The 23,259-nt window shown below is 52.3% G+C and overlaps 3 protein-coding genes across 8 annotated transcripts in view; 2 read left to right on the top strand and 1 right to left on the bottom strand.

The window, feature by feature from the left end:
* The window catches only part of EDA2R (ectodysplasin A2 receptor), a 311,154-nt gene that overhangs the window by 36,229 nt on the left and 251,666 nt on the right, over positions 1-23,259 (top strand). The gene's annotated exons all lie outside the window — the stretch shown is intronic.
* On the bottom strand, positions 40-8,341 carry YIPF6 (Yip1 domain family member 6). 2 transcript variants are annotated; one of them, XM_075513283.1, is made up of 7 exons: positions 8,091-8,341; positions 6,242-6,370; positions 5,633-5,711; positions 5,183-5,225; positions 4,024-4,149; positions 3,761-3,918; positions 40-3,163 (listed from the first exon to the last, which is right to left on the bottom strand). In XM_075513283.1, exons 3-7 carry the CDS (start codon positions 5,709-5,711, stop codon positions 3,045-3,047), a joined length of 525 nt encoding a protein of 174 aa, XP_075369398.1. In that variant the 5' UTR covers positions 6,242-6,370; positions 8,091-8,341; the 3' UTR covers positions 40-3,044. The 2 variants fall into 2 exon arrangements, with proteins under 2 accessions (XP_075369398.1, XP_075369399.1); XM_075513284.1 differs by lacking the exon at positions 8,091-8,341 and adding an exon at positions 7,349-7,456.
* OPHN1 (oligophrenin 1) overlaps positions 8,644-23,259 on the top strand; it is a 69,263-nt gene continuing 54,647 nt past the window's right edge. For 2 of the 5 annotated variants that reach the window (XM_075513277.1, XM_075513278.1), the window contains exon 1: positions 8,644-8,884. In XM_075513277.1, coding sequence (XP_075369392.1) covers positions 8,771-8,884 — 114 coding nt within the window. In that variant the 5' untranslated portion in view covers positions 8,644-8,770. Of the gene's footprint in view, positions 8,925-23,259 lie in introns of all 5 variants that reach the window. The other 3 variants (XM_075513279.1, XM_075513282.1, XM_075513280.1) reach the window with 3 other exon arrangements.

The raw sequence follows: 23,259 nt of genomic DNA on the forward strand, positions 1-23,259 counted from the left end.
TGAGGAACAAATTCCAGTTTTGGCTTCTTCGTTTTTCAAGTCACCTAAGACAGTTAATCTTCAATCAATCAAACTGATGCTCATTTCCACTGGTGCTCATCGCTTGCTCTCTCTGCCTTTCTGAGCAATTATATTCTACTTATAAAAAGGGCTACGTTTTTCAATAGATTATCATCTTCAAGTTGAAAGGCCAAGCCTCCCTTAGTGAAGCTCTTCCAGAACCGATTATAACACTGTGGTGGGGAAATTATTTTTGACAAGATATACTGTGTGCTTTTAAGCGTATCGGCATCAAGCACATCTCGCATGACAGAAAGCCGAGAGAAGCAAGGCAAAGAGGCAACGAGCTACAGCAACTAGAACTCCTGGCCGAGGACGTTAACGTCCTCTACTCTCTGCTAGAGGAAACAACAATTAAAAGACCACCATACATAAGACATCTAAATTTATTCAACTGGAGGCATGAAAACTCAGAAAATCTAGTTTCCCACCTGCATCCTGCCAGCTAAAACCTCTGGGCAGGTTACATCTTTAGTGATATAAATCCACTTAAAGATTTTTACAGCTTTAGAAGATGATGGCTTCCATACTGCAGGATTGCCATGAGTCAAAAAACAAACAAACAAACAAAAAAAAAAATCACACCTTCACCATATAACCAGTATATTTCTGCCTATTCTTTCAGATTAAAAACACCTCTCGATGAGAAACTTTAGTGACCAGTTGAAAAGTAAATCTAGTTAATATAAAAATAATTTTCTTCTCCCTTGTATAAGCCAAGAGCAACGTTACAGAACAAACCATCATGAGACTTGTATCTACGTCAAAAACAAGCAAGGAAAAATCTGGGATTTTAACTCCTCTTAGAAATCATTTTCCTTCTTTTCGAAAAGATACCGGATCAATTAAATGTTACTCCAATTATCTTTCAGATATAATATCAGCTTAAGTCACAAGACACTACAGAGATAGAATTCCAAGGATTTCTCTAAAAGTACGGTTAAATTGGCTCAAAGAATCCCACTGTAGCCATCAACAGCTTTATTATCTACTTCTCTTGAATATTTCTTTTCAGCTTATAAAGCTAAACTAACATTTAAATGAATGGCAAACTGAGCACTTAAAAAAAAATATCCCATTTGATACCAGTAATAATTTAATGGAAGTTTAAAAATTCTCCATTTTATAGCTACGTATATGAAACGCTACAGCTCCTCTCGCAGCACCTTAGAACAGCCACGGACGCAGGCGTAAGGGAGGCAGCAGAACAGCCGCCAGCTTCACACCCCCTCGCTCACGACGACTGCTCTGCAGCTCAGCTGGGTCCCTGCAGAGAGCAGCTGATTTTTCCTTCCCTCTTCTCCACACTCCCAGAAATGCAAAACTGTGCTTTTAATCTGCACACTTAGAAATTTCCATCCCAACTATCAAATACTTATAGTGTTTACAGCAGAAACTGCACTTTTACATATAAACATAAATTAGGCATATTTACACCTCAGCAGGACCCGCTCACATCAATTTCAGGTCTATCTGCATTACTATTGGAAAAAGGAAATATGATGCTCACTTTCAGGAAAAGTGACATTTTAACAGCAGCTTTTTCACCCCCAGATGTTTCAAAGCCCTCCCCTGGGATTGCTTACTGAAAAGAACGGACAACGTAAGGAATTTCTGTACAGTTTTCAAAAAGCAATTCTCCAGGTCCCAATCCCTACGCCGAAATATAAATGGCACACGGGTACGCCTGTGTATGGTTCTTCAGGCAAGGTACATAAGTGCACCTACAGGGAACTGGAGAAGAGAGCCTCATCCCTTGTTATAAAAAGTATTAAGCAAAAAAAAAAAAAGTTTCTCACATCTCGTTATAAGTACAAAGAAACAATATGCAAATTTGTACGCATTTATGTTGAAATGCTGTCCATGTAAACAACCAAATGAAGAGTCACATACAAGCAGTTAAGACTGGAATCCATATCCTAGTTCATAGCAGCCACCACCCTCATCATGATTTAGCTTCCTTCCTCCAACCCATTTTAAAACTTTTGGGCATAAGTCCTAGTGTGGTATGTCAGCACCCAAACATCTTACGTATCAAAACCTCAACTTACTTCACAGACTACTTTTTTTTTTTTAACATATATATATACACACACACACACACTTTACTTGGTACTCTCCAGACAATTTTCCATTCTCAGTATGCAGAGTGACAGCTAAGTGCCTGTTGCAAACCAGTCTTGACTGCTTCTCCAGCTCTCTAATCTATGGTCACATGAAAAGATTTGTAACTATCCAGTGTAAACGCGCTCCCTCTCACGCGATACATGGATTAGTCAGTGTAACTATGGTGTTGAAGGCATTTGGCTGAAACACTCTTTCTTGACGTACGAAGGGATGAAACATAAATACACAACACATGAATATGAGCAAAGGCAGTTCCCTTCCGCCCAGCTCCAATTAATTGCAAAATGGACCCAATTATTTTTTGCTGAAATCTGATTTCAGAGGGAAAGCTCACAGTCCTATGATGCACTTTATACACATTTCACCACTCTATAAGCGAATGAAAAAGAACAGGAGTCAGACACGTTTCTTCCCTACCCAACACATAACAGCAACAAAGTTCTATTATTTCATAAGGCATATTCATCTTCAGTGAGAATCCAAGCACAAGCAAGAATTCTGCCAGGTCGTGTGATCCTGTAACTTCACCTTCATCTACCCAACGTCTTGAAACTCCAGGATCTCCCGCTCCATTCCTCAGGCGGAATAATCCCTGTCACCGCGGGCGTTTTTTATTTAACACAACTAAAGAGCAGGGCTAAATAAAATCCCCTCAGCAGCTGGACCTCTGTATCTTTCAAAGAGAGGGACACACAAATGACCAATTTTTTGCAGTTCTCTGGCTTTATCCCATAACCTGCCTTTTTACAATATCTATATATATATAAATTAGAAAGAGATAAAGCCAATGATTAACTGCAGTGTTCATGAAAAAACTTCAGTCCGTATTACAGAGTCTCTTCTCTTCTGTTCAGAGATCACTGAGGCGTAAAGGTGAGAATCATCCAGCTGATAACAAAGTAGAAGAGGAAGATGGGGTACACAACAAGAGCTTTGCGGTTTGGAGGCTGACTGTCTGCCAGGAAAGCTGTAGATGCTGGCAAAAAAGAAAAATACTTGAAATGTGAGCAACATAAAACTGAAAGTCTAAGATCCACTGCAGATGTTAACAATCTTGAATTAGGATCTGCATTACAATTACGTTGAAAGAGAAAACAGAGTAGTCCATTGCTCAACACCAATAGTCAATAATCACCAATTAAAACTTTCTTTATCATATAGAAAGATAAATGCTGATTAACATGCTGTAACAAGAGTCAGACTTACAGATTAAGAACAGGAGAGATAATGCAAACGCATCTGTATGAAGTCAGCATTTTCTAAAAGTATTTATAACATAGGTCACAGAATAAAGTACCCGGTAGTCTCACATGTGGTTTAATATTAAATTATCATCCTTCTGCCAAAGGCAATTGGCATACAACCATGAAAATCAACACGAGCACAGGGAGAGGCTGAATCTCTGCCAACACAAGGATTGGAAGAACTACTTCTACACTACTTCAGCAGCCTAGGAAACAGCTTAAGCTACAATATCCATTGGCTTTCCCCAACAGAATGCATGCAGATCTACCTCCTTAGGCATGGCACTACTCAGAGCACACAACAGCGTTATATTGCAAAAGGTACTCACCTAACGTTGACCAACCAAACATAGCTACTACTACAATAAGACGGATAATGAAGCTGACAGTCCCAGAACCTGCCAGCAGTACCAGCCTGCACACCAGCATTGCTACCGTCAGGGGCAGGACGCAGTAACCCAGAACGCACAGGCTCTGAAAAAAGGATCTGGAAAGGAGAGACAGAAATGGGAAAAAAGCAGTCAAACTGAAGCATTGCAGAGACTCCACGCATGGGAGCATTTTAACTGCTACTAAATAAACCAGCACTCACATAGTTCCTCCAAGAAGCTTTGAGTTTATTGTGATGACAACGGCACCAAACCAGATGATGACAAAGACCTCAGCAAACTGGGGCCCTCCGTCATCTTTACTGTCTGCTGATCCGCCCTGCAGCATCCTGTTGTAGGTAACAGATAAAAGGAGTCATTTGCAATCGATGACTGAGTTTTCATAGACTTGGAATAGATGACAGACTAGAAGCCTGAGACATTGATTTCCAGTTAGGCTGCAGACCTATTATTTTTCATCTGTTTTCTTATTTTTAGTAGTATCCTCAATTTTGAATAGGAAAGGAAAATGGTTGTGGCTCAATTGAGGGCATTTCACTCCACTTGTTTACTTGTTTTCAGGACTGTGTGAGCATATAGAGGAGAATAAAACCATAGAAAACAGGCTAAAAGATGAAAATTAAAGTTCCAAAAGATTGATAATCCCTCAAAGCAGGCAGTGTAGTGCATGATAAAACACAAAAGCCTTAAGAAAAGCTTGTAATAACTACAGGACAGAAACAACACAAGGCCTGGAAAAGTGAGCATGCATTGAATATTTAAATTACCCTGTGTACTTCTGCTAAAGCTTTACCAATGTTTTACTGGCTGGTTTCTGTACATTGAGTACATAGGTGTGCCTCAATTAGTTGATAGATCTGACCAACATTTCCATCTGACCCCAGGCAGATCTGCACACATATGCTCCAGCGGAGCACCAGAACCTCCTGGGAGCCACCATCATTTCCCATCTGTGATCTCCTACAACAGCCTCTCTTGTTCCATCGGTTCTCCAGGATACCTAGCACGTACACTGCAGCTCTTAGACAAAGGTTTTGGCCTGCAGGTTAGGGTCAAAGTTGGCCAAACGCATTAGAATCAAGGACAACGTGAATCGGGATACCTTTCAGTAAAATCATTCTTAAGACAGGGGACTAGGAAGAGTTCACCCGTAAATCCTAAGTTTAAAGAAGGGAGGTCTGAACGGGCTTGAAGTGTCAGAAATACATTTTATATGAAAATCTAAACAAGCAGTGTTTGCAGAAGACCAGAGAAGGATCGGATGAACTTGATCTCACCATATGTAGTCAGAAATTCTTAATTTCTCATTTCTCCAATGTAAAAGACTACAAAAACCCAAATCCACCCACTACAAGTACTTACAATGCAAGTGAGACACAAAGCACCAATGGGCCCCAAAGATCCCCTGTAGGTAAAAGAAAAAATAAAATCATAAGTGTCATAGAATGATGCCCGGTTTCATTTTCCTGAGGGTAATAAAGCACTCTTTTCCAACTCCCAGTGCATCATTTTGCATATTATACTTCCTTCTAATTTTCTTATCTGATATGCCATATTCCATAATACAATCTATTCAAAGCCTGCCGACTGTTAAAGCTACCTGTTCTACATATTCTGGCACACATTCCACTTTTAAAGAGCTTTGGTAACACTCTGGTTTTTCATGTTTGCTATTCAGCATTCTACAGCAACAGAAAGAACAAGAACAGACACTTCTGAAGCCCTGTTCCCCTGAACTCTTCCTCTTCCCGTATAGGCAAAGTCTGTTGGCAAAACATCCTTTCAAGATTTTGGAAATCTTCTTATACATACAGTCTCTGAGGAGCGCACTACTCTTTTTCGGGTACATGACATGGACAAATTTCTTCCCAACGGCCTTCAGATCTCTCATCTGAAATAAAGAAGCAACACTTTAATTTATCCTTTCATAAAAATTACAGTTCATAACTAAAAGCAGCAGATAGAAGTAAAGGAGTATTGATGGTAAATCAAGATAGGATCCAACCCAAAAATTTCTGTAGCATCCTCTGCAACAAACAACGCCTACTTTTTCTACATTCCTAAACAGCCATAATATTTTATCCTTTAATAACACCCAATTAAGAACAACAATTTCTTTGCTCCTCTAGGAAAAGAAAATTAATGAAAAATCCTATTAGCCAGGACAGTCTTCTTCCAAGCTTCATCTGAGGCCTTTACCCTTACAAAGATTTTGAGATCACAGAGAAACTTTGGGGCCGTAATTCAGATATTTTTTGACCCACAGGAATTCATTTTACCCAGATAGTTTTAAAAAAAACCCCAAACTTACAGTGAAGTACAGGTTACGCAGAGCTATGCAAAAATACAGGTTTTGCATCACAGTTGGCCAAAGATATCAGCAAAACACATGTTTTACCATAGATACAGGCACAGACTCACAATAGTGTCCTTAACAGGCTCATCCAGTGTGGAGTAGTCTTCATCAGGAGAGCGAGATCCGACAGGAACAGTAATCTCTCCTTCCACGGGAATATCTTCAGATATCGACACATCTGCGAGACCTGCAAACTGATGGTTTTTTAAAACCTTTAGAAAGAAAGAAATACAAACCACCTCTTACTCACTGCAGATGTTTTTCAGCTGGGTTTAGGATGAAAACAACTGCTCAGAATTCAAACATACAACACTTAATAACACGGTCAACAACAGAGCCCAGCTGTTGTCTGCTCAATTTAAACAGCTGACAGTCTAAAGAAGTGAGTAGGTATGTACAAGCCAAGCACTTCTGTTTTCTTCAGTAACTCCCAGTAACCTGCTTTTTGTCCTCTATTTAGACAGCAGTAACTAACGGAAGTAAAGGGCTTGTTTGTGTTTAAGTAACGCAATGCCTGATAGCTGTACAGCCACACCAACGCACCCGGGTACACCGCCTTTCACGGACTCCGCGGGAAAGCGACTCACGAGAAACCGTACAGACACCGATAGCCGAGCACAAAGTCAAGGCTGCGAAGCGCCCAACGTTAACCAAACTCATTCCCTCCACCCAAGCGGAAGGTGAAAGCACACGAGTTCCCAGCGCTGGAAGCAAACAGAGAACATCCCGACCAGTTCTACGGCAAACTCTAGGGCAGACAGGGCAGGCGGCAAGCAGCAGGAGGCCGACGGCTCCGTGTCCGGGCCCTCCGTGCCGGCCAGCGGCCGCCAAGGCCTCCCAGCCCGCCACTCCCGCCTGCTCCCCCCGCACGGAGCGGCAGCCTGCCCCTGCTCCGGAGAGGAAGGGCCGAGCGCCCCGGCCCGCCCGGCCCCGCCGGCCCGGCCGCAGCACGCACCGCGGCCCCCGGCACCGCCCTCCGCGTTCAGGCGGCGGCCGGAGCCGAGAGCACCCGGGGCTGCCGCGGCGCCGCTGGGCCCTCTCCTGCCCGGCAAAGGCAGGGGCCGAGCGGGCCGCACCCCCCGCCCCAGCCCCGAGCCTGCAGCCGAGCTCCGCCGCCCCGCCTGCGGCCCTCCGGGCAGGCCCGCCCGCTCCCGCCGCCCCGCTCCGCTCACCAACGGCCCCGCGGCGCCGCTCCCCTCCGCCGCCGCCATCTTGGCTGTCTAGGCGACGTGGAGACCGCGCGGACGTCATCACCGCGCGCGGCGACCGCTGCGGCGTCACGCGCCGCCAGGGCGTCCATGGCAACGCGGGCCGGCCGCCTCCCCCGCCCCGCCGGCAGGGGGCGCCCTCGCCGCGCGCGGCCCGCCCGCCCCTGCCCCTGCCCCCCGCCGCCGCCCCCGGCCCGGCCCGGCGAGGCCTCCCCGCGCCCCCCGCCCGCCGGGGCAGCCCAGCCCCAGGCCTTGCCGAAGCCAAACAGCCCCCGGTGCAGCGCGGGCCTGGCCGCGGGGACGGGCTGGGAGGCGCCGCCGCCCCCGCGGGGGCCGGTGAGGGGCCTGACCGGGCACGGCGGGGGAGCTCGGCGGGAGGGCGCTGCGGTTCCCAGCGGGACAGGAGGGAGGTGGCGCCCGGCCGCAGAGCGGGGGCACGGCCTGGCTCGGCCTCCGCCGCGTTGCTGTAACAGGCCTGAACCGCGGGACGCTGAAGGGGCAGAAAGGCGGCGGCCCGACGGGCGGGACTGCGGCTGGCGGGCAGCTCCCTCCGTGGCGGAGGGCATTCCGGGGCAACCCCGCGCCCGCCCTCCCCTTGGCCGCTGTCCCCTCGCAGCCCGCTGGCCGGGAACCGAGAAACACCGGGTAACGTTAACGAAGCGGCCACAGGAGGGAGAGAACGGGCGCGGAGAGCCCAGGAGCGCACCGTATCCGCGCCTTCGAGCGGAGCCTGAGCGGCGACGGGCGGCGGGACAGTGAGCGGCGACAGAGACCGAAGGGCCGCGGCCCGGCTCCGCCGCCGTCCCAGGCCGACTCGCAGAGGCGCGGCTGGAGGAACCCTGCGGCGGGCTCTGGCCGCGGCGGGCGCAGCAGGAGCCGCTGCGGCCGGGCCTGTCCGCACCCGCTGGCCGCGGGCACCGCCTCTCACCGCGGGGCCGCTCCCGGCCGGCCCCGCCGAACTACAAGTCCCGGCAGCGGCGGGGCGGCCGGAAGCGGGGGGCGGGCGGGGCGGGGGTCGCCTCAGCCCAGCGCCCGGCCCGGCGCGGCCCAGCCCAGCCCAGCCCGCCCGCAGCAGCGCGGCCCGGCGGTCCCGGCGGCGCTGGGGCCGGGGCCGGGGCTGGGGCCGGGGCCGGGGCCGGGGCCGGAGCCGGCCCCGCGCAGGCAGGCGGCGGGGGGGGGGGGCCGCGGCCCGGTGTAGGCCCCGCCCGCCCGAGGCTCCCGGGGCAGGGCAGGGCCGGGCCGGGGGCGGTGCCCGCCGGGGCGGGCCGGGGCGGCGGCATGGCCGCGGCGCGGGGCGCCCGGGGCGGAGGGAGGGTGCCGTAGCCGCGCCCGCCCGCCCCGCAGCGCGGCGGTGCCGGTGGCGGGAGGAGCGGCCGCCGCGGAGCCATGGGGCACCCGCCGCTGGAGTTCAGCGACTGCTACCTGGACAGCCCCGACTTCCGAGAGCGGCTGAAGTGCTACGAGCAGGAGCTGGAGCGGACCAACAAGTTCATCAAGGAGGTGATCAAGGACGGCAACGCGCTCATCGCCGCCATACGGGGTGAGCGGGGCGGCGGCGGCGGGGCCGGGGGCGGCGGGGCCGGGGGCGGCGGCGGCGGGGCCGGGGCCCGGCGGCCTCCAGCCCCGGGGGGGCGGGAAGGGGCCGGGGGCCGCGTCCTGCCCTTCGCCGCCGTGCCGCCGCCGTGCCGTGTGGTGCCGGCGGTGGTCCGGGCATCCTGCCCCGGGCCGGACGGGGCTTCTCCTCCTCGAGCGCGGCCCTGCAGAGGCGGGTTTCTGAAGCCCACCTTCGGCGGGGCTCCCGCGGGGCCCCCGGCGCTCGGCAGCCGCCTTCCTCGCCGGCGGCGCGGCGGGGCGGGCCGCGGCTGGGCGTCCCTCCGGAGCCGGGCCGGGCCGGGCCGGACCCCGCCGTCCGGGCCAGCTGGGCCGGCACGGCAGGGCACCGGCTGCCGAGCCCCTTGAGCTCTGCCAGGCACCGCCTTCGCTTCAGGAGAATCATCTCGTGTTCGGGGAAGGCGCTCGGCGATTTTCCTTCACCGAAGAACGGGCGGAGCGCGGCCGGGGCAGCACGGCCACCTCGTCACCCGGCCCTGCTTCCCTGGGCCGGCCCGCTGCGGGAACGAGAGGGCTCTGCCCAGAAACAGTCTTAGTCCTTCTTTTGTGGTGGGTGGTTTATTCTTTTTTTAACAACGGTGAGGAAGGCACTTGTTCGGAAGTACTGACTGCGACCATCGGAGGTACCTGGGCCAGGCTGTGCCAGCGGAAACCGCACAGTCCTGCGCCTTTAACGCTTTGCTGACCTGTCCTTCTGCTTAGAACCTTTTTTCCCCAAGAGCTGCAGATACGCTTTTCCTGTGTCGTCTCTCACGTCTTCTCTGCTTATATAAATGTGCATAAAAATACGGCCAAAAGCACAGGACAGCGCAGCAGCTGTGAATGCTGCGCCTGCATCAGGCCAAGTGAAGACAAATAAAAAAAATCATCGGGGCAGGCTCTGATCATACGCTGGTTTTCTTGCCAGCTGGTTGGTTTTTAGTTGGTATTAATAGGTTTAGCTGCTGCCCTTTTGTTAAGAATCATTCACTGCTTCCTTGTTATCAGGGCCATGACTGGAATAGCCTGTGTTTGCCCATCTGGAAAACAGTGGAGACAAAAGCTGGTATGACTGAAACAGCAGACGTCACAGGGCTGTAAGATGCTAAAATGTACTAAAAAAAACCCCAAATCTCTGCTTGGTCCAGGGAAAAAAAAAGAAAACCAGAGGGATTTTAACAAGCCTGCTTGTTAATGTAAATACTTTGCCTTTTCTTCATCACTTTGGTCAAAACCGTTTCTGTTTTTAATGTTTGTAAACCCTAACGCTGCGCTCGGAGTAGGGATGTGAGGGGATTTTGCTGGATCAGCAGACCCGTCCCAGTGAGACTGGCGAAGGAGGAAGGGGAGAAGTAGAAGGAAACTGAGTACACCCAGGCAGCACAGATAACCCCCCAGGACTGAGGAAACCCCAAATTTCTGGCCAGAAATGCTGTGGGGGTGTTTTTGTGCTGTTTTCTGTTTTAAGAGTGCAGCTGAGCCAGCAGGCAGGGGGGTGGCCTGGCGGAGTAGGCTGCTGGGCATGGCTGCAGGGGGTGCTGGGGCCGATACCCGCCCGGGCTTCCGTCAGCTCCCGGGGATTCGCCCCCTCCCGTTTAGTTAACAGATAACTTTAAAAAATTCTAGGCATTCCTCTCTGAATCCTGCCCATATGGAACTGTGGATCAGAATTTGGGGCTGCTCGCTGCCCATTGCCTAAACGCCTTGGCTGACGGCCCGTAAATCCCGCTTCCTGGTCGGTGACGGCGATGGCTGATGATTCCTTTTTGCCCCTTGGCAGTGCTGTGGGATGGATGTGTCCCTCAGCAGCTGGGAAGCAAAGGTGATGATAGTCTCACCAGAAGAGAGAGTGAGATTTCTTCATCAAGGGTTAATTATGATGATTGTTTCGATTGGAGCTGTTACCTGTCCAGAGGTCCTGTCCTCCGCCTTACCCTTTTGATGGGTGAGGCATCCTCTTGGTTAAACCTTTGGCCAAACCGTTCCAAGGTGTTGACTCACAGCGCTGAGCGCAGACCTCTGGTGACTTTACAGACTATATATTGTCTGCGCATTTGCTGATTAATTAATGAATAAACTCCACCATAAGATTAAAGCAAATCAATCCCCCGTTTTGCTCAGACTTGTAGAAACGTCAGACACCTGCCGTCCCAGCTGGCCGGCTCTTCAGCCTCACGTGGTGGTGGGAGCTGCCAAACAAAAGGCTGGGGTGCAGCGCGGTCTGGATACAAACACATGCATCCGCGTGAATTATGCAAGCGCGGCAACGCTCATGCAGGCCACCAAGAGAAGAAATGCAGTTCCCCATTGCGGGAGAATAGAGTCTGCTGGGCTTTATGTGATCTGCCACAAACAGTCCACGCTTAGACTCAAAAACCTGAGACTGCCCAAAGTTGTCTTTTATTTTCCGTTTGCCGAGTAATAGGGAAAAAAGTGAGCGTGACTTTACGTGGAGCTCTGCAGGACCTGCAACGCTCAGGGTGAAGCCGGGTGGTTTTGAGTTGTCTGCGATACGGGGAGCTCTCATGTTGTTCTTTTCTTGGTTGCTGGCAGCGTTCTTGTTGAAAGTGTCCGGCCAGTTAAGGTTGTCTCAGCCTACCTGCTGGGCAGTAAAATATTAGGAGTGTTCTAGCAGCGTTTCGAGAAGCTAAAAAAGAAAAAAACCACTTGGTATCACTTTATTATGTCAGCAGCGCAAGCTAGGCATCCAGTGTCTAATAAGTGCTACTCCAGTGACTTCTATTTGAGATTTTTGGATGTCTCTTGACTTTTTTGTAGCCCTTTTACTGGTGGATTAATTCACCATAATCGTATTTGTAGCAAATTAATATGCGAACTTGAATGCAAATTTTTTAAACAAGTCATTCAAGTACCATGGAATTGCAAATGCGTAACGTTAAATGCTTCCGGTGCTATATGTCTAGCTGGTAGGTGCGCTGTTTTAATTAAATGGATTGCTTGTTTTACAAATGCACGTACTCCCTTGGTTTCCCAGTTTTAAGCCCGTCCGTCCCATCCGTGGCAATGGTCGGAGATGGCGAGCGGTGAATCACCGTGAGCATGACCTGGCTGTGATGTGCTGCGGGGAGCAGTTCTAAGGCAGCCACGTCTTCACTCCAGACTTGTTTATGGTGTTTATACCCAGCTGTCTCAAGGCTCGCTGTGACCTGGGCCCTTCCTCAGAGGAGAATTCCTGTTGATCTGGCTGAAGTGTTGTTTAATCCCCTTCCCTAAGTGATTCCCACGTGTGGTACGCGCGAGCGGTGCAGGTGCCTGGCGCTTTCTCAAGGAGATGAGTGAAGGCTTGGGGGGACCCTGCTCGTGGGTGCCCACCCGCTATCCTGGAGAGGAGGAGAGGCGAGTCCCCCCTTCCTGTGGGAGATGCCATGGCATGGAGTTCTGCTGGGGGTTGTCCCTGCCGGGGAGTCCGTCTGTCGGCACAGCTCGTGAGCGTTGCTCCCGCCGGCCGCCGAGCCGAAACTGCTGCTCCTGAGCTCCCAGATGGGGAGGCAAGGGCAGCAGGGACCCGCGGTGGGGGACGTGGGCCTCGGTGAAGAAATTCATCTGCTTCCGAGCTGCTGCTCCTCTGCAGGAATCTGCCGACTTCAGCTTCCCTTCACATTTCTAATGAAAAGCTGAACTTCCCTTCCCGTTCCCTTCCATTCCCCAACCCGGGGAGAGGCTGGAAGCGCAGCCAGGGCTGCGGGGTAAGTGCTTTCCCAGGCAGCAGGGCTTCCCCGCCTCTTGCTCCTCTGCAGGGAGAAGCAGGAGGGAGTACTCTGCCCGGCGCAGTTGTTCAGGGGCCAGCGCTGGAAACTGTCCCTGGAAAGCCCTGCCTCGTTGGGTTTGCAGTGGGGCAGAGCCAGGAGCAGCTCCTGCGCTGGTTAGCTCGGGATGGGGAGCGGGCTGAAGGAGGGCTTCCAGCAGCAGCCATGGCTTGTGCTGCTCCAAAGCACGTGCGTCGGAGGAGGCTTGTCTGGGGGCCGCAGAAAGTGCCTCCCCGGCTCACACGAACGGGAAGGCGTGTGCTCGTGGTTTTGGTCCTGCTGTCCTGCTCTGCAGAGGAGGGAGGAAGTAAGGGGGAACTCCAGCTCCCTGCTGCGTGCCTCGGTTTCCCCTTCTGCAGAGCAGATAGTGCTTCAGGGCTTTGTCCGAAGCGGGGGGCTGTTACCCGAATGAGGGAGGCGCTTCAGTGCCTTAAACTCCTCTTGCCTGTCAAGGGATTAAGAGAAACTGGTTCCACCCCACCCACCCGACTGTGACATGTTAGCAGCTGAAATAAATAAAATACCGGGGGTAAAGCCCTCCCAAGTGCCATGCAGCTCCCCGGTGCGGGTCCTTGTGTGATTACAGTCACACAGCTGCTGCCTTTAAGCGTGGGTTTTTTCTCTTGCCGACTGACGAACCCCTGACAGTTGACTATATGTGGGACACCATGAGATGACTGTATATAAGGTTGTGCCAAATGAGAAATTAAACTGACTAAAGCAGAGAAAAATATTGTTCATTTGTAATAATCTTGGGCATGAAAGTCAGCAATAGCAAATAAGTTACTTTGAGACAGAAATATGAGTTATTTTTGTTGTAAAGTTGGCTGCATCCCTTCTTTTTCGTGCCAGCAGTATGCAGAGTTGCTGGCGGTGCCACGTGTCGGTGCTGGTCCCGCACGTTGCGCTGGCAGTGCTGAGGCCCGCCCGTGGCCTGGCCCTGGCCGGCGAGGAGAGGGGCTGGGCGGTTAGCCTTCCTTCCCGGGGCCGGGGGGCCGGCCGGCGTCTTCGCCTGCGGCACGGTTCCTCGGCGCTCCGTAGGCCAGCGCTGCTCCGGGGCTGCTTTGCTCGCCCCCAAAAGCCGAGCTCGGCACTCCTCGCCGGCCCCCGCGGAAACTGCAAGGTCCGCCTTGCTCAGAGTGTGCCGGGCTGGCGTCCATCCGTCCCCTCGGGTGGTGTCCGTCCCCTCGGGCTGGCCAGGGCTCGGCATGGGCACCGCGGGTCCGTCCCTGGCAGCAGCTTGGTTGTGTCCCGGAGCTCGCAGCCCCACGCCGTGGTGGGCAGCACTGGTGTCGCAGACAAGACTCCCTGCCGGCAGCGTGCTTGAGGGCACAAGCAAGGAAGTCAGAAATAGGTGACTGTGTAGCACCATAGTTGTTGTAAGAATGGCTTCTTTGCATCATTTTCTTTCTGTGGCTCAGTATGTCGGGTTTTTGGAATCTCTCCTGCTCGCTGCACTCTGCTGTGTGTGTGGTAATGCAAAACCATCTATTTCCCCTGGTCTTTGATCTTCTCTCGCAATTATATATGAAATGGAGTTTGAGAAATGTCAGGTTGAGGCTCTTTTTATTAATGTACGAGTGCTGCAATGGTGCGAACTGTCCTTTGAAGCTGGAAGAGCTTTGAGTTCTCATGCAAATGTTGCATACGTGGTTTTGAACTTGCTTTCTGTACTGCAAAAAGCTTTGCAGATTGCTTCTGACTTTGCATGTCAGTTAACCAGCCTCCCGAGGCAGTGCGAGTGTTTTATCATGGAAGGATAAGATTATAAAGGAACGTGTAGAGGCGTCTACGCCTGTGAAGCACATGACAGTCTGTAACAAAAGGGACTGGGTGGGCTTTTCCCCTAAAATGGGGGAGAACGGGGGACCCAGGGAAGGTCCCACCGTCATCCTCTTCCCCGCAGGTCTGGTGCTGCGGCGCTGTGTGGGGGACCTTGCTCCGGGGACTCTGCGGTCCCCAGCATGGCAAACCTGTTCTCGACAAGTTTCTGTGCTGTTGTTAGAGGTGGTGCTTGAGGGTTTAACGCTTTGGAGCGTAGAAAGCAGAGTGGCGACAGAACATGGTATTTTAATGAGATTACAGCAGCGCCTGTCTGCCCGGTTCCTGCAGAAACCCTGTGTGCTGGTTCATGCAAAGTCTGTAGAGACAAAGGCTTGAGTCTGTTAGTACAGTGTCTTAGAGCCAGATACCGGGTTTTGCCTATGTCCGAACAAACCTAAAGCTGCTCTGGAAAAGGGGGAAGAGGAAGGAGTCTGTCCCACGCATGCCCTTCTGCTGGTGCAGGAAAGGCTGCGGCTCTCCAGGCAAACATTAGCTCTGTACTCCTGGCAGGGCTTGGCATCGAGGCGTTGGCATTAAAAATATCCTGTCCCACAAAGACAGCTTAGTTGTGAGCCAGCATATGGCACGATAATGAAGATGTGCACAGAAATCGTCCGTGTGGATACACAGAGGCCTTCTGTCTCATGGAAAGCCGCTCGTTAAACTGCCCAGTATACCCCGGGGAATCTGGAGTCCAAACAAGACTTGTATGAGCAGTTTCTCCGATGCCAGGGGCTGGGCGAGTGTGAAGGCGTGAGCCCCGGGTCGGTAATGCAGCTGCTGCGGAGTGGGTCTGACTTCTTGAAAATTGGTCTGTCCTCTTCCTTCCCCTCCGGTTGTATCCTTGCCCTCTCCTGGTGCTGTGCCCCAGCAACAGTCCGTACCCGAGCCTTGACTTGAACAGATGCGGGGTCTGACCCCGTACCGGTAGGCACGGCTCTCAAAACAAAGAATTGGCCCTGGCTGGGTATGATCTGCTGAATACGATCTCGGTGGTCTCGTTAGCTTGGCTGGTCTGCTGTCCCTGCATTTGGATATGATGCTCGTTGATACACCAGTTTGGGGTGTGTTAACAGGAAAAAATAAAAGTGGCTTCTTGGCTGTTTTCTCAGCATCTTGCTTGGCTGCAGAGCGCTACGGGGAACCCGGAGCTGCAGACGGAGCAAGCGACTGAATGCTCCTGCCTGGAGCGGGGCTGAGTTCAGCCGGGTATCGGCCCCGCTGCCCCTCGCTCACCTTCCAAATGAAGGAGGTTGGGGAAAGCATCGTGGAGAAGAAGCACAGACGCAGATCCGTTGCTTGTTCCCTGACGCTTTCCCACTGAAGCATCACTGAAGTCTTTTGTTTCGCTGTGGACCTGATTTTCCAGCCGTGCTGGTGGCACTGGGGGGAGCTGCCTTGGGCTGACTCTCCAGAAGGGGATGGCTCACTGCTGCAGGGACACCTTCCCCCTTTCTCCCGGAGCACATTACGCCATAGCAGCTAGTGTTAAGCTGTTTCTGGACTTTCGCAGGGGAAAAATGGCTTGCTGGAAAATACATCACTCCCCTCTAGCAATAATGTATTCTCCTTGTACTTGTCCACTCCTTGCTGGTCTTCTCTGTCCTCACTGGGGGTTTCATCCAGTAAGGGCTCCAGTTACTGCTGATAACTTTTAAAATTTTCTCCTAAATCCTCAGCTCTAGTTGCCTGTGGAGACATCAGACCTATATCCAGCTTAAAAACAATGAATTGCTTTAGGGTGATGTTGTGTGGACCTAGACGCCTCCTAGACCTAGAGCAATTACACTCAGTAAGTTAAAGACATGGAGGACATGCTAATTTAGCCAGGAACCAGGATCCTCTGCAAAAGAGAAGCATGCAGTAATAGAACGAAAATGTTGTCTTAAGGATTCAGAGACCTACGTGCTCCTGAGTATCACTGTGCTACAGCACTGCGGGTTGTGGTTTGCACCATCTTATGGCAAAGGTGATAGTAGGAACACCTGGAAGCTCTTCACACAGAGCCCTTGGGAGGCCTGGAGTAGATAAAAAGTGTGTGTGTATCTGTATGTGGGAGAGACCACAGTATTTTGCAGTACTGGTAACACACAATACCATTTACAGAAGTGATACTGGAAGTACTCTGGCATCATTGACCTAATAGGATGTGAATAACCTTATCCACCAAATGTGATGCCTTCCACTGAAAAAAATCACATCACCTTTTCTTCCTCTATGGGCTCGCGTCTCTGCCTCCGAGTGCAGTGGGAGTTCAAATTCCCTGTCCCCTGCAGCAGCTCCAAAGCAATGCTCAACTTGCAAAAAAAGTTTCTGTGTCTGTATGCCAACGCACTGGACTTGAGCTCGCGTGCCGCCGGCGCTGCTCTCCTTGGCGAGCATCCGTGCTCTGCGGGGCGTCCTCAGGACAGGTAGGAAGAGGGGAGTCTCTTTGCAGCCGGCAGATGAAGCAGCTCATTTTCCTGGGCTGTACGCACTGTGCACAGAATCTAGGGCCCCAAGTTGGTGCAAATCTAAAACAGACATGCTTTAACCAGAAACTAAAAAACAATAGCAAAAAAAAAAGAACAAAAAACCCTTCCAAAAAGCCAACCCTCCTCCCAGCCGCCAATGCCGTATCTTCAGATGCAGGCAGGAAAGATGAGGAGCATGCATGGTATCTGCCTACTCCAGTTGCGAGGCACATCTTACCCCTTGTTTCGGGGTTCGTTGATGTGTGTTTGTTAGATTTTGCTCCAGGCTGAAGCAACCTGCTCGCCCTGCACGTTGGCACCAGCGTGTTTGCTTTGCCGTGTGGCTGACACGCCGGGCTCAGCGGCAGGGCGGCGTGGCTGCACGTGGCTCCCATGGGAGCTGCGCGGTGCCGGGCTCCGTGGGCGCAGGGAGTCCCGAGGCAGCCTCGCTCCCCTCCCTGCCTCTGCTGGCCCTGGGAGCCAGGTCTGCCCCCCGAACTGAGTCGGTGGGGACCCCGGCCTCCTCCCCGGGAACTGCTGGCTTCTGCTGATTACAGCTGCTCCATCCATGTCCTTGTCACCCGCACAAGGGGAGCCCAGGGCTCGGTTTGCTGATGGGAAGCCCAGGGCAGGAATATTGGCTGGGGTCGCTTCCCATCCCTGCCGCGGCAGCGCCACGCGCCAGGCCTCTCCCTGCCAGCGCAGGGGCTGGTGGACGGGCTGCGGACCAGCCCTGGGCCAGCTCAGAACAGACCAATGCGCAATATTTTGTGATCGCTTTTTCCAGCCTGATCAGCCCTGGTACGCTTCCCAATAACTCGCCCGCATATGTCGGCACAAAGGGCCGGGGCAAGAGGTTAAGTCATTTTCACGTGTTTAAGTACATTTTTTCTTCTGCTATGCATGAGACATGCAGAAGAGCTTTTCATCCATCCTCTGTTGCCTTTCCTGGCTCCTTCCCTGGGAGGATGTGGGTGTTATCCATGTTTTGTAATGTGTCTGACAGCCCACGGGCTCGCAGCAGCGCTGCTGCTGACCAAAGACTTTCCTCTTGAGTCACCGTGCAAAGACTCAGCTTTTCTGGCTTTTTTCTTGAGAAATTTTTGGAATATTTTATTTATTAATTCTGTTGGTAGCACACTGGTAAATACAGACGTGGTGTCCTGTGTTCGCCCACAACTGTGGATCCGGTCTGCAAGGAGGAGCTGACGTGCCAAGACGGCCCGTTCCCCGAGGGGGAAAGGGGCGAGAGCGTGCCGTGGGTGCCGGGCTGCAGCGCTGCCGAAGCGGTGCCTTCGCTGCCGGGAGCGGTGGCCCTCAGCACTGGCTTTCAGAAGCGCAGAGTTTCTGCGCAGTTTGAAGAACTGTGAGGTTTATAGAGCAAAAGGACAAACTTCTGTCCTGCGAACAAGCGGTGCTATTTTACAGATGTTGAACACACCGAAATGAAAGCTCCTTTGAAACTGCAGATGAAATACAGCAGGCAGCAGTTATTCTTCTTACTAAGCGTTAAGCAAATGTTTCAAACCGTGTAAAACTTCTAGTTGAGTTTCTGATACGTATGAAGAAAAAAGCTTTTGGAAAGTTTTCATTTTTGTTTTGGTGATGGTGGACTTTTCCACATTGGCTTTTGTTTTGCCTTGCAGACTCCTCTCCGCTGTCGGCTGAGCTTCTTCGGGAGCGGCGATCTGCTCGGTCGTGCTAGCTTTTCCTTTCTGGGGCACGATCAAACACTGCGTGTTGTGGCTGGTGTCCTTTCTTGTCACCGAATTCTCCATGCAGGTGAATGTGCAGTCACGAGTTGTTCAAATGACGATAAGAGCGGCTGAATAGCCTGAGATAAACTTTATAAATATAAGTAAAGCCCAGAATTGAGGTTGCTGTCTGCAGTCTGTTCTCTCTCCTTTTTTTATCCTGTTCCTCCAGCCAAGACTGATTATGAAGTTCTGAGGCTAGATATTTTTAAAAGAAGAGTAATTTTATTAATCTTACTAAACCTCGTAGCTGTGAAAATGGAGAACAAGGGACATGACCTGTTCCTGTGCCATCAAATGATGAAGTGGGGACCTGCAGGGTGTCAGAGGACCCTCTGTGGCAAAGGCACAGAGCCAGACCCCCGAGTCCTCGTGGGACGTGGGGCTTGCAGAGGTGCCCAGAGGTGGGGTAGCTCTCGGCGAAGCCCACCTAACGGTGGTCCGCAGGGCGGGTGGGTCCGGGCCGTCCCGGTGCTGGTCGGGCGAAGGTGCCCGGGAACGCTCCCGGGCAGTGCCGGCTGGCGTGGGACGGGCCGTGTCCGCGCTGGCAGCGGCTGCCAGCCCTGGAGCAGGAGGGATGCGCGTCCCTCCCCGCACTGCACTGCTTCAGATCGCTCGTAAGCTGCTCGCGAGTCTTCCCCTTGTGCTGCGTGTGACTCATCTGGCCTCCGGCCTGGCCCTCTCTGTGCCCTTATCGAAGGAAACTCTGAAATCATCGCGTGCCGGGGGAGCGAGCCGCTGGCTCCGCTCGCTCGCTGAAGCCGCCTGCAAAAGCGCTTGGTTTTCGCTCGCCTTGCCCCTGCCTGGGAAGGGTGGCTGCTGGAAAGCCGAAATGAGATGCATCTGATGGCTCTGCAGATCATAAGATATCTCTGTGGGGATTGCTAATGCTCTGCCCCGGATAAGAGTCTGTTGTTTTCGTGTTTGTTTTCCCTGTGTTCGTACTGCTTGTACAGCAGGGAGCCGCAGCTCTTGGAGCACACCCTCTCCTGCCGCTTACGCCAAAGCAGCCGTGCCAAAAGCTTGCTCGGCTGCTCTCGGAGCCGGGGAGCTCCGGGCGGCCTGAAGTGCCGCAAGGATTTGTGCAGCTCTGCCCTGTCCTTGCTGACCAGCCGCGTTGCACGAGGTTCTCCTGATGCCCCCGGGAGGTGGGCTGCGCAGCCCCTCCTCGACAGCTCGCTCCTCCCAAGGGAGAAGAAAATTCATTTGCTTTTCATGGCTCAGCTTTTGGGGTTTTTTTAGTTTTCAGAGAGTCTGGCCTTTATTCAACATCCCTAGGCTCTGTCCCCAGGGTTGGGGAAGGCTGTTAGAGAAGGCGACTGGGCTCCACGGATAGGTACGTAAATAGGTGCAGCAGACGGGGCCACCTGCTAGCCTCACCCTGCTTCCATCTGGCCGCCTGCTTGAATTACAGCCCCGGTCCCCGCAGTGACGCCCAGCTGCCGCAGCCACGGCCCACCTGGCACCGCCGTCCCTGCGCCCGTCGGCAGCCTCGCGTGCTCTGCTGCAAGGGGCAGGCGTCCGGCAGCCTCTGCGTTTGAAGTTTGCAGGAAAGCAGCCGTGTGCTGCCGCCCTTGGAGCCCTCCCCTAACAGGTTTGGGAGCTGCTGACCGCCCCAGCACAGGAACGCCGGCACCGCCTTCCTCTGCGGAGCTGGGGAGCCGGGCAGCGTTCCCCTCGTGCTACGGCTCTCAGCAGGCTCTCCTTCGTTCGCTCGAGTTTCCTACGCTCCAGGGCGGTGCGGAGCGGTTCACTGCTGTAGTGACGGTTGGATTTGGACAGCGGGTGGTCTGAAATTCACGCAGGCGTCGCGGCAGCCAGCCCCCGCGGTTGGGTGTTGGTCCGTGGTGGACCAAAGGGTTGCAGCGAGGAGGTGTTTCCTCCTCGGTGAAGTCTTCTCTGCATCTGCGACCCTTTGAGCATTTGCACAAAAAATAGTTACTCCTGTCGGAGCTTGTCCGAGTGATTAAACTGAGTCTTACACTGGAAACGTGCTGTGTGGCGCTCATTTGTATCAGCGAGGCGCAGAGCTCGACCGCGGGCTGCGTCAGCCCTGCCCTGGAGCCGTGCCGAGCACGGTGCTCGCAGGCGTCGCTTCCTGGCACCCTTGGGTGCTGTGGTCAGGTGGTCTTCATGAAGCGTGTTTTCCTCCGCATCGCCTTAACTCAACTGGAGTACAAAAAATGGTAATTCCCTAAGTGGTCAGGCTTTGCCGGGAGCTGAATCGCGAACGAAGGAATTCCTGTTGGGAGAGTTTGGGGTGAAATAACGTACGAGACGGGCTGACTGCAGCCGCGCTGCCGGCAGAGGGGTGTTCGCCAGCCCCTTTGGTTTTCTGGGGCGGTGGGAGCTCTTCCTAATCCAACTTGTCTGTAAAGCTGGGGTTAAAATTAACGGAGAAAACTTGGTCATTTCCCCTCTGACACACTGGATGGATGTCATGACATATATGATTGAGATAAATTTTAGCGGTAGTATTTCTTAATGCGCATTTCAACACTTTTGCTGATTTCTAAGGCTGCTAATCTTTTTTTTAACTTCCATTTCAGTTAGCCACGTGTTCTGGGCTGTCTGCCGCGTGTCTTTTTCCAGTTTCGCTGAAGGAACTCCTCCAGCTTTGCAGGGCTGCGGGATCGGTTTGAAAGGCCAGAAAAATGCCAGAGGTGAAAAATTGTCCTTTGAGGAGCGCAAGCGTTCAAAGTGTAGTTTCACCTTTCGCACCTCTCGAGGAGCGTTAGGTGCAGTGCTGATGCCGGTGGTAGTTTTGCCGTGCTGCCGTTGCAGGTATCCGTGTGCGTGCTGTCCCGGCCGGGCCGGGCAGGAGGCTGTGCTGAAGGGTCCTGTGCTGCGTGGGCACTTAAGATCATGGCTGTCCTGGCATTTCAGAAGCAAAAATCATTAAAAACAAATGAGTCTGTACACTGTCCTTTATAAAAACATTAAAAGTACAGGCTCAAGTGCCGCTCTCTGGGAAACGACCGCAAGCCGGTGGGTGTCACTGGGAGAATGGCCTGCTCCTTGTCTTTGCTTTAAAATGTGGCTTTGCTGCGTGCTTGTCGTGCTGATCAACAGCATCTGTCACTATGAAGGTCTAGGGAAGAAAAGCTACGCTGGATAATTGTGTTCGCTTAATCAGAGGTAGGGGAAGAGCGCAGCACACGGGCATCACTCTCCCCAGAAGCTGCAACCCACGTCACTCGCTTCCAGTTTTCTCTAAAACAAACCAATATACCCCAAAACTTTGTTGTCCTTCCAACCTTGCTTGCTTGCGTTTTGTTTTGTGTTTCGAGCCGATACAATGCCTAACTTCTGAGCTGCTGGGGAGGAAGCCTTCAGTCTCCTGCTCGTGGCAGCCAGAAAAGCCTCTCGGTGCGTTTCGCTGCCTTGATCTTCGATCCGGCGCAGTGGGGCTTGCCAGCTTTTCTGAAGGGTGACAGGTACGGTATAGCAGGTTTCCGTCAGTCAATAAGGGAGATAAGACAAGCATAAGGAATATATGATAAGCGTGAAGAATTGCTGTGTTGGTCTTTTTTTTTAATTAAACAGTAAATAAAGAAAATAAGCCTGTCGAGCAAGTTTGTGCACTTACCACAAGGCTGCCTGGGCAAGGAGGAGAATTTATGAGAATGAAAAATTAGGTTTAGGACAGGAAACAGAAACTAAGCGGGGGAAAAGTGGGAGGGTGATGCCTAAGTTTAGGTAATGGTACAGAGGGCAGATAACCAGCTTGCAAAGCAAAAGGCCACCAGGTAGGGAGAGTTACTGAAAAGTGTATTTGTGCTTGAACCGCAGCCCTGCTCTTCTCCCCGGAGCCTGTGCTAGCCCGACTGCGATAGTGAGGTGGCAGTTTATAAAAGACTCGGTCGATAAAGGACTGGTTAGAAGAGATAACTATGTAACAGAAGTATTAGACATTCAGTAAATTCCTTTGCAAGAGATTTGTAAAGCGCAGCTAAATATAGCAAGTTATTTTTAGAAGTTCACGCTAGCCATTTACAGCTGGCAAGTGGAAAACCCATGTCAGTGTGTGAAAAACGGCCTTTGTGAAACGTGTCGGTATTTCTGAATCCCCACGGCATCCAGAAAGCCTTCGGGCCCTCGCGAAGAACTTGCTGTGGGCTAACGCAGAGCAGTGTCTGCGCTGTACTGGGCCGTTTTTTAACTACCTAATGGTAAGCATCTCTCGTTTATGGAGTAAGAGGAGTGCTGCTTTTCTCGCAAGATGCTTGTGGAGATTTGGGACTACCTAGAAGGCTGACCGGAAGATTATTTTTTTTCCCGCATCTGAAAAAATCAACATGTTTTTGTGTTCGAGCAGCTGTAGAGTATTTAGGAGTGTAGTGTTCCGTGAGTCAGGACTCATTACCCGTGTTCCTAAGGGCACATCTGTGCTCAGTCAGGGTAACTGCCCTGAATTCGGAGTTGAGCTATTTTGGTGGGACAATGTTAGGGGACTTCGTGCAGTTAGTACATGCTGTGTAAATAGA

Source organism: Mycteria americana, chromosome 10 (genome assembly GCF_035582795.1).
Source record: "Mycteria americana isolate JAX WOST 10 ecotype Jacksonville Zoo and Gardens chromosome 10, USCA_MyAme_1.0, whole genome shotgun sequence".
Lineage (NCBI taxonomy): Eukaryota > Metazoa > Chordata > Aves > Ciconiiformes > Ciconiidae > Mycteria > Mycteria americana.

Excerpts from the sequence above, each read along its gene's own strand:
- YIPF6 (XM_075513284.1), bottom strand. The coding sequence starts at position 7,387 with ATGGCGGCGGCGGAGGGGAGCGGCGCCGCGGGGCCGTTG. Across the intron at positions 5,712-6,241 it reads AGCCTGTTAAGGACACTATT|ATGAGAGATCTGAAGGCCGT; the intron begins GTGAGTCTGTGC and ends TCTTTATTTCAG. Across the intron at positions 5,226-5,632 it reads TAGTGCGCTCCTCAGAGACT|GGGATCTTTGGGGCCCATTG; the intron begins GTATGTATAAGA and ends TTTTACCTACAG.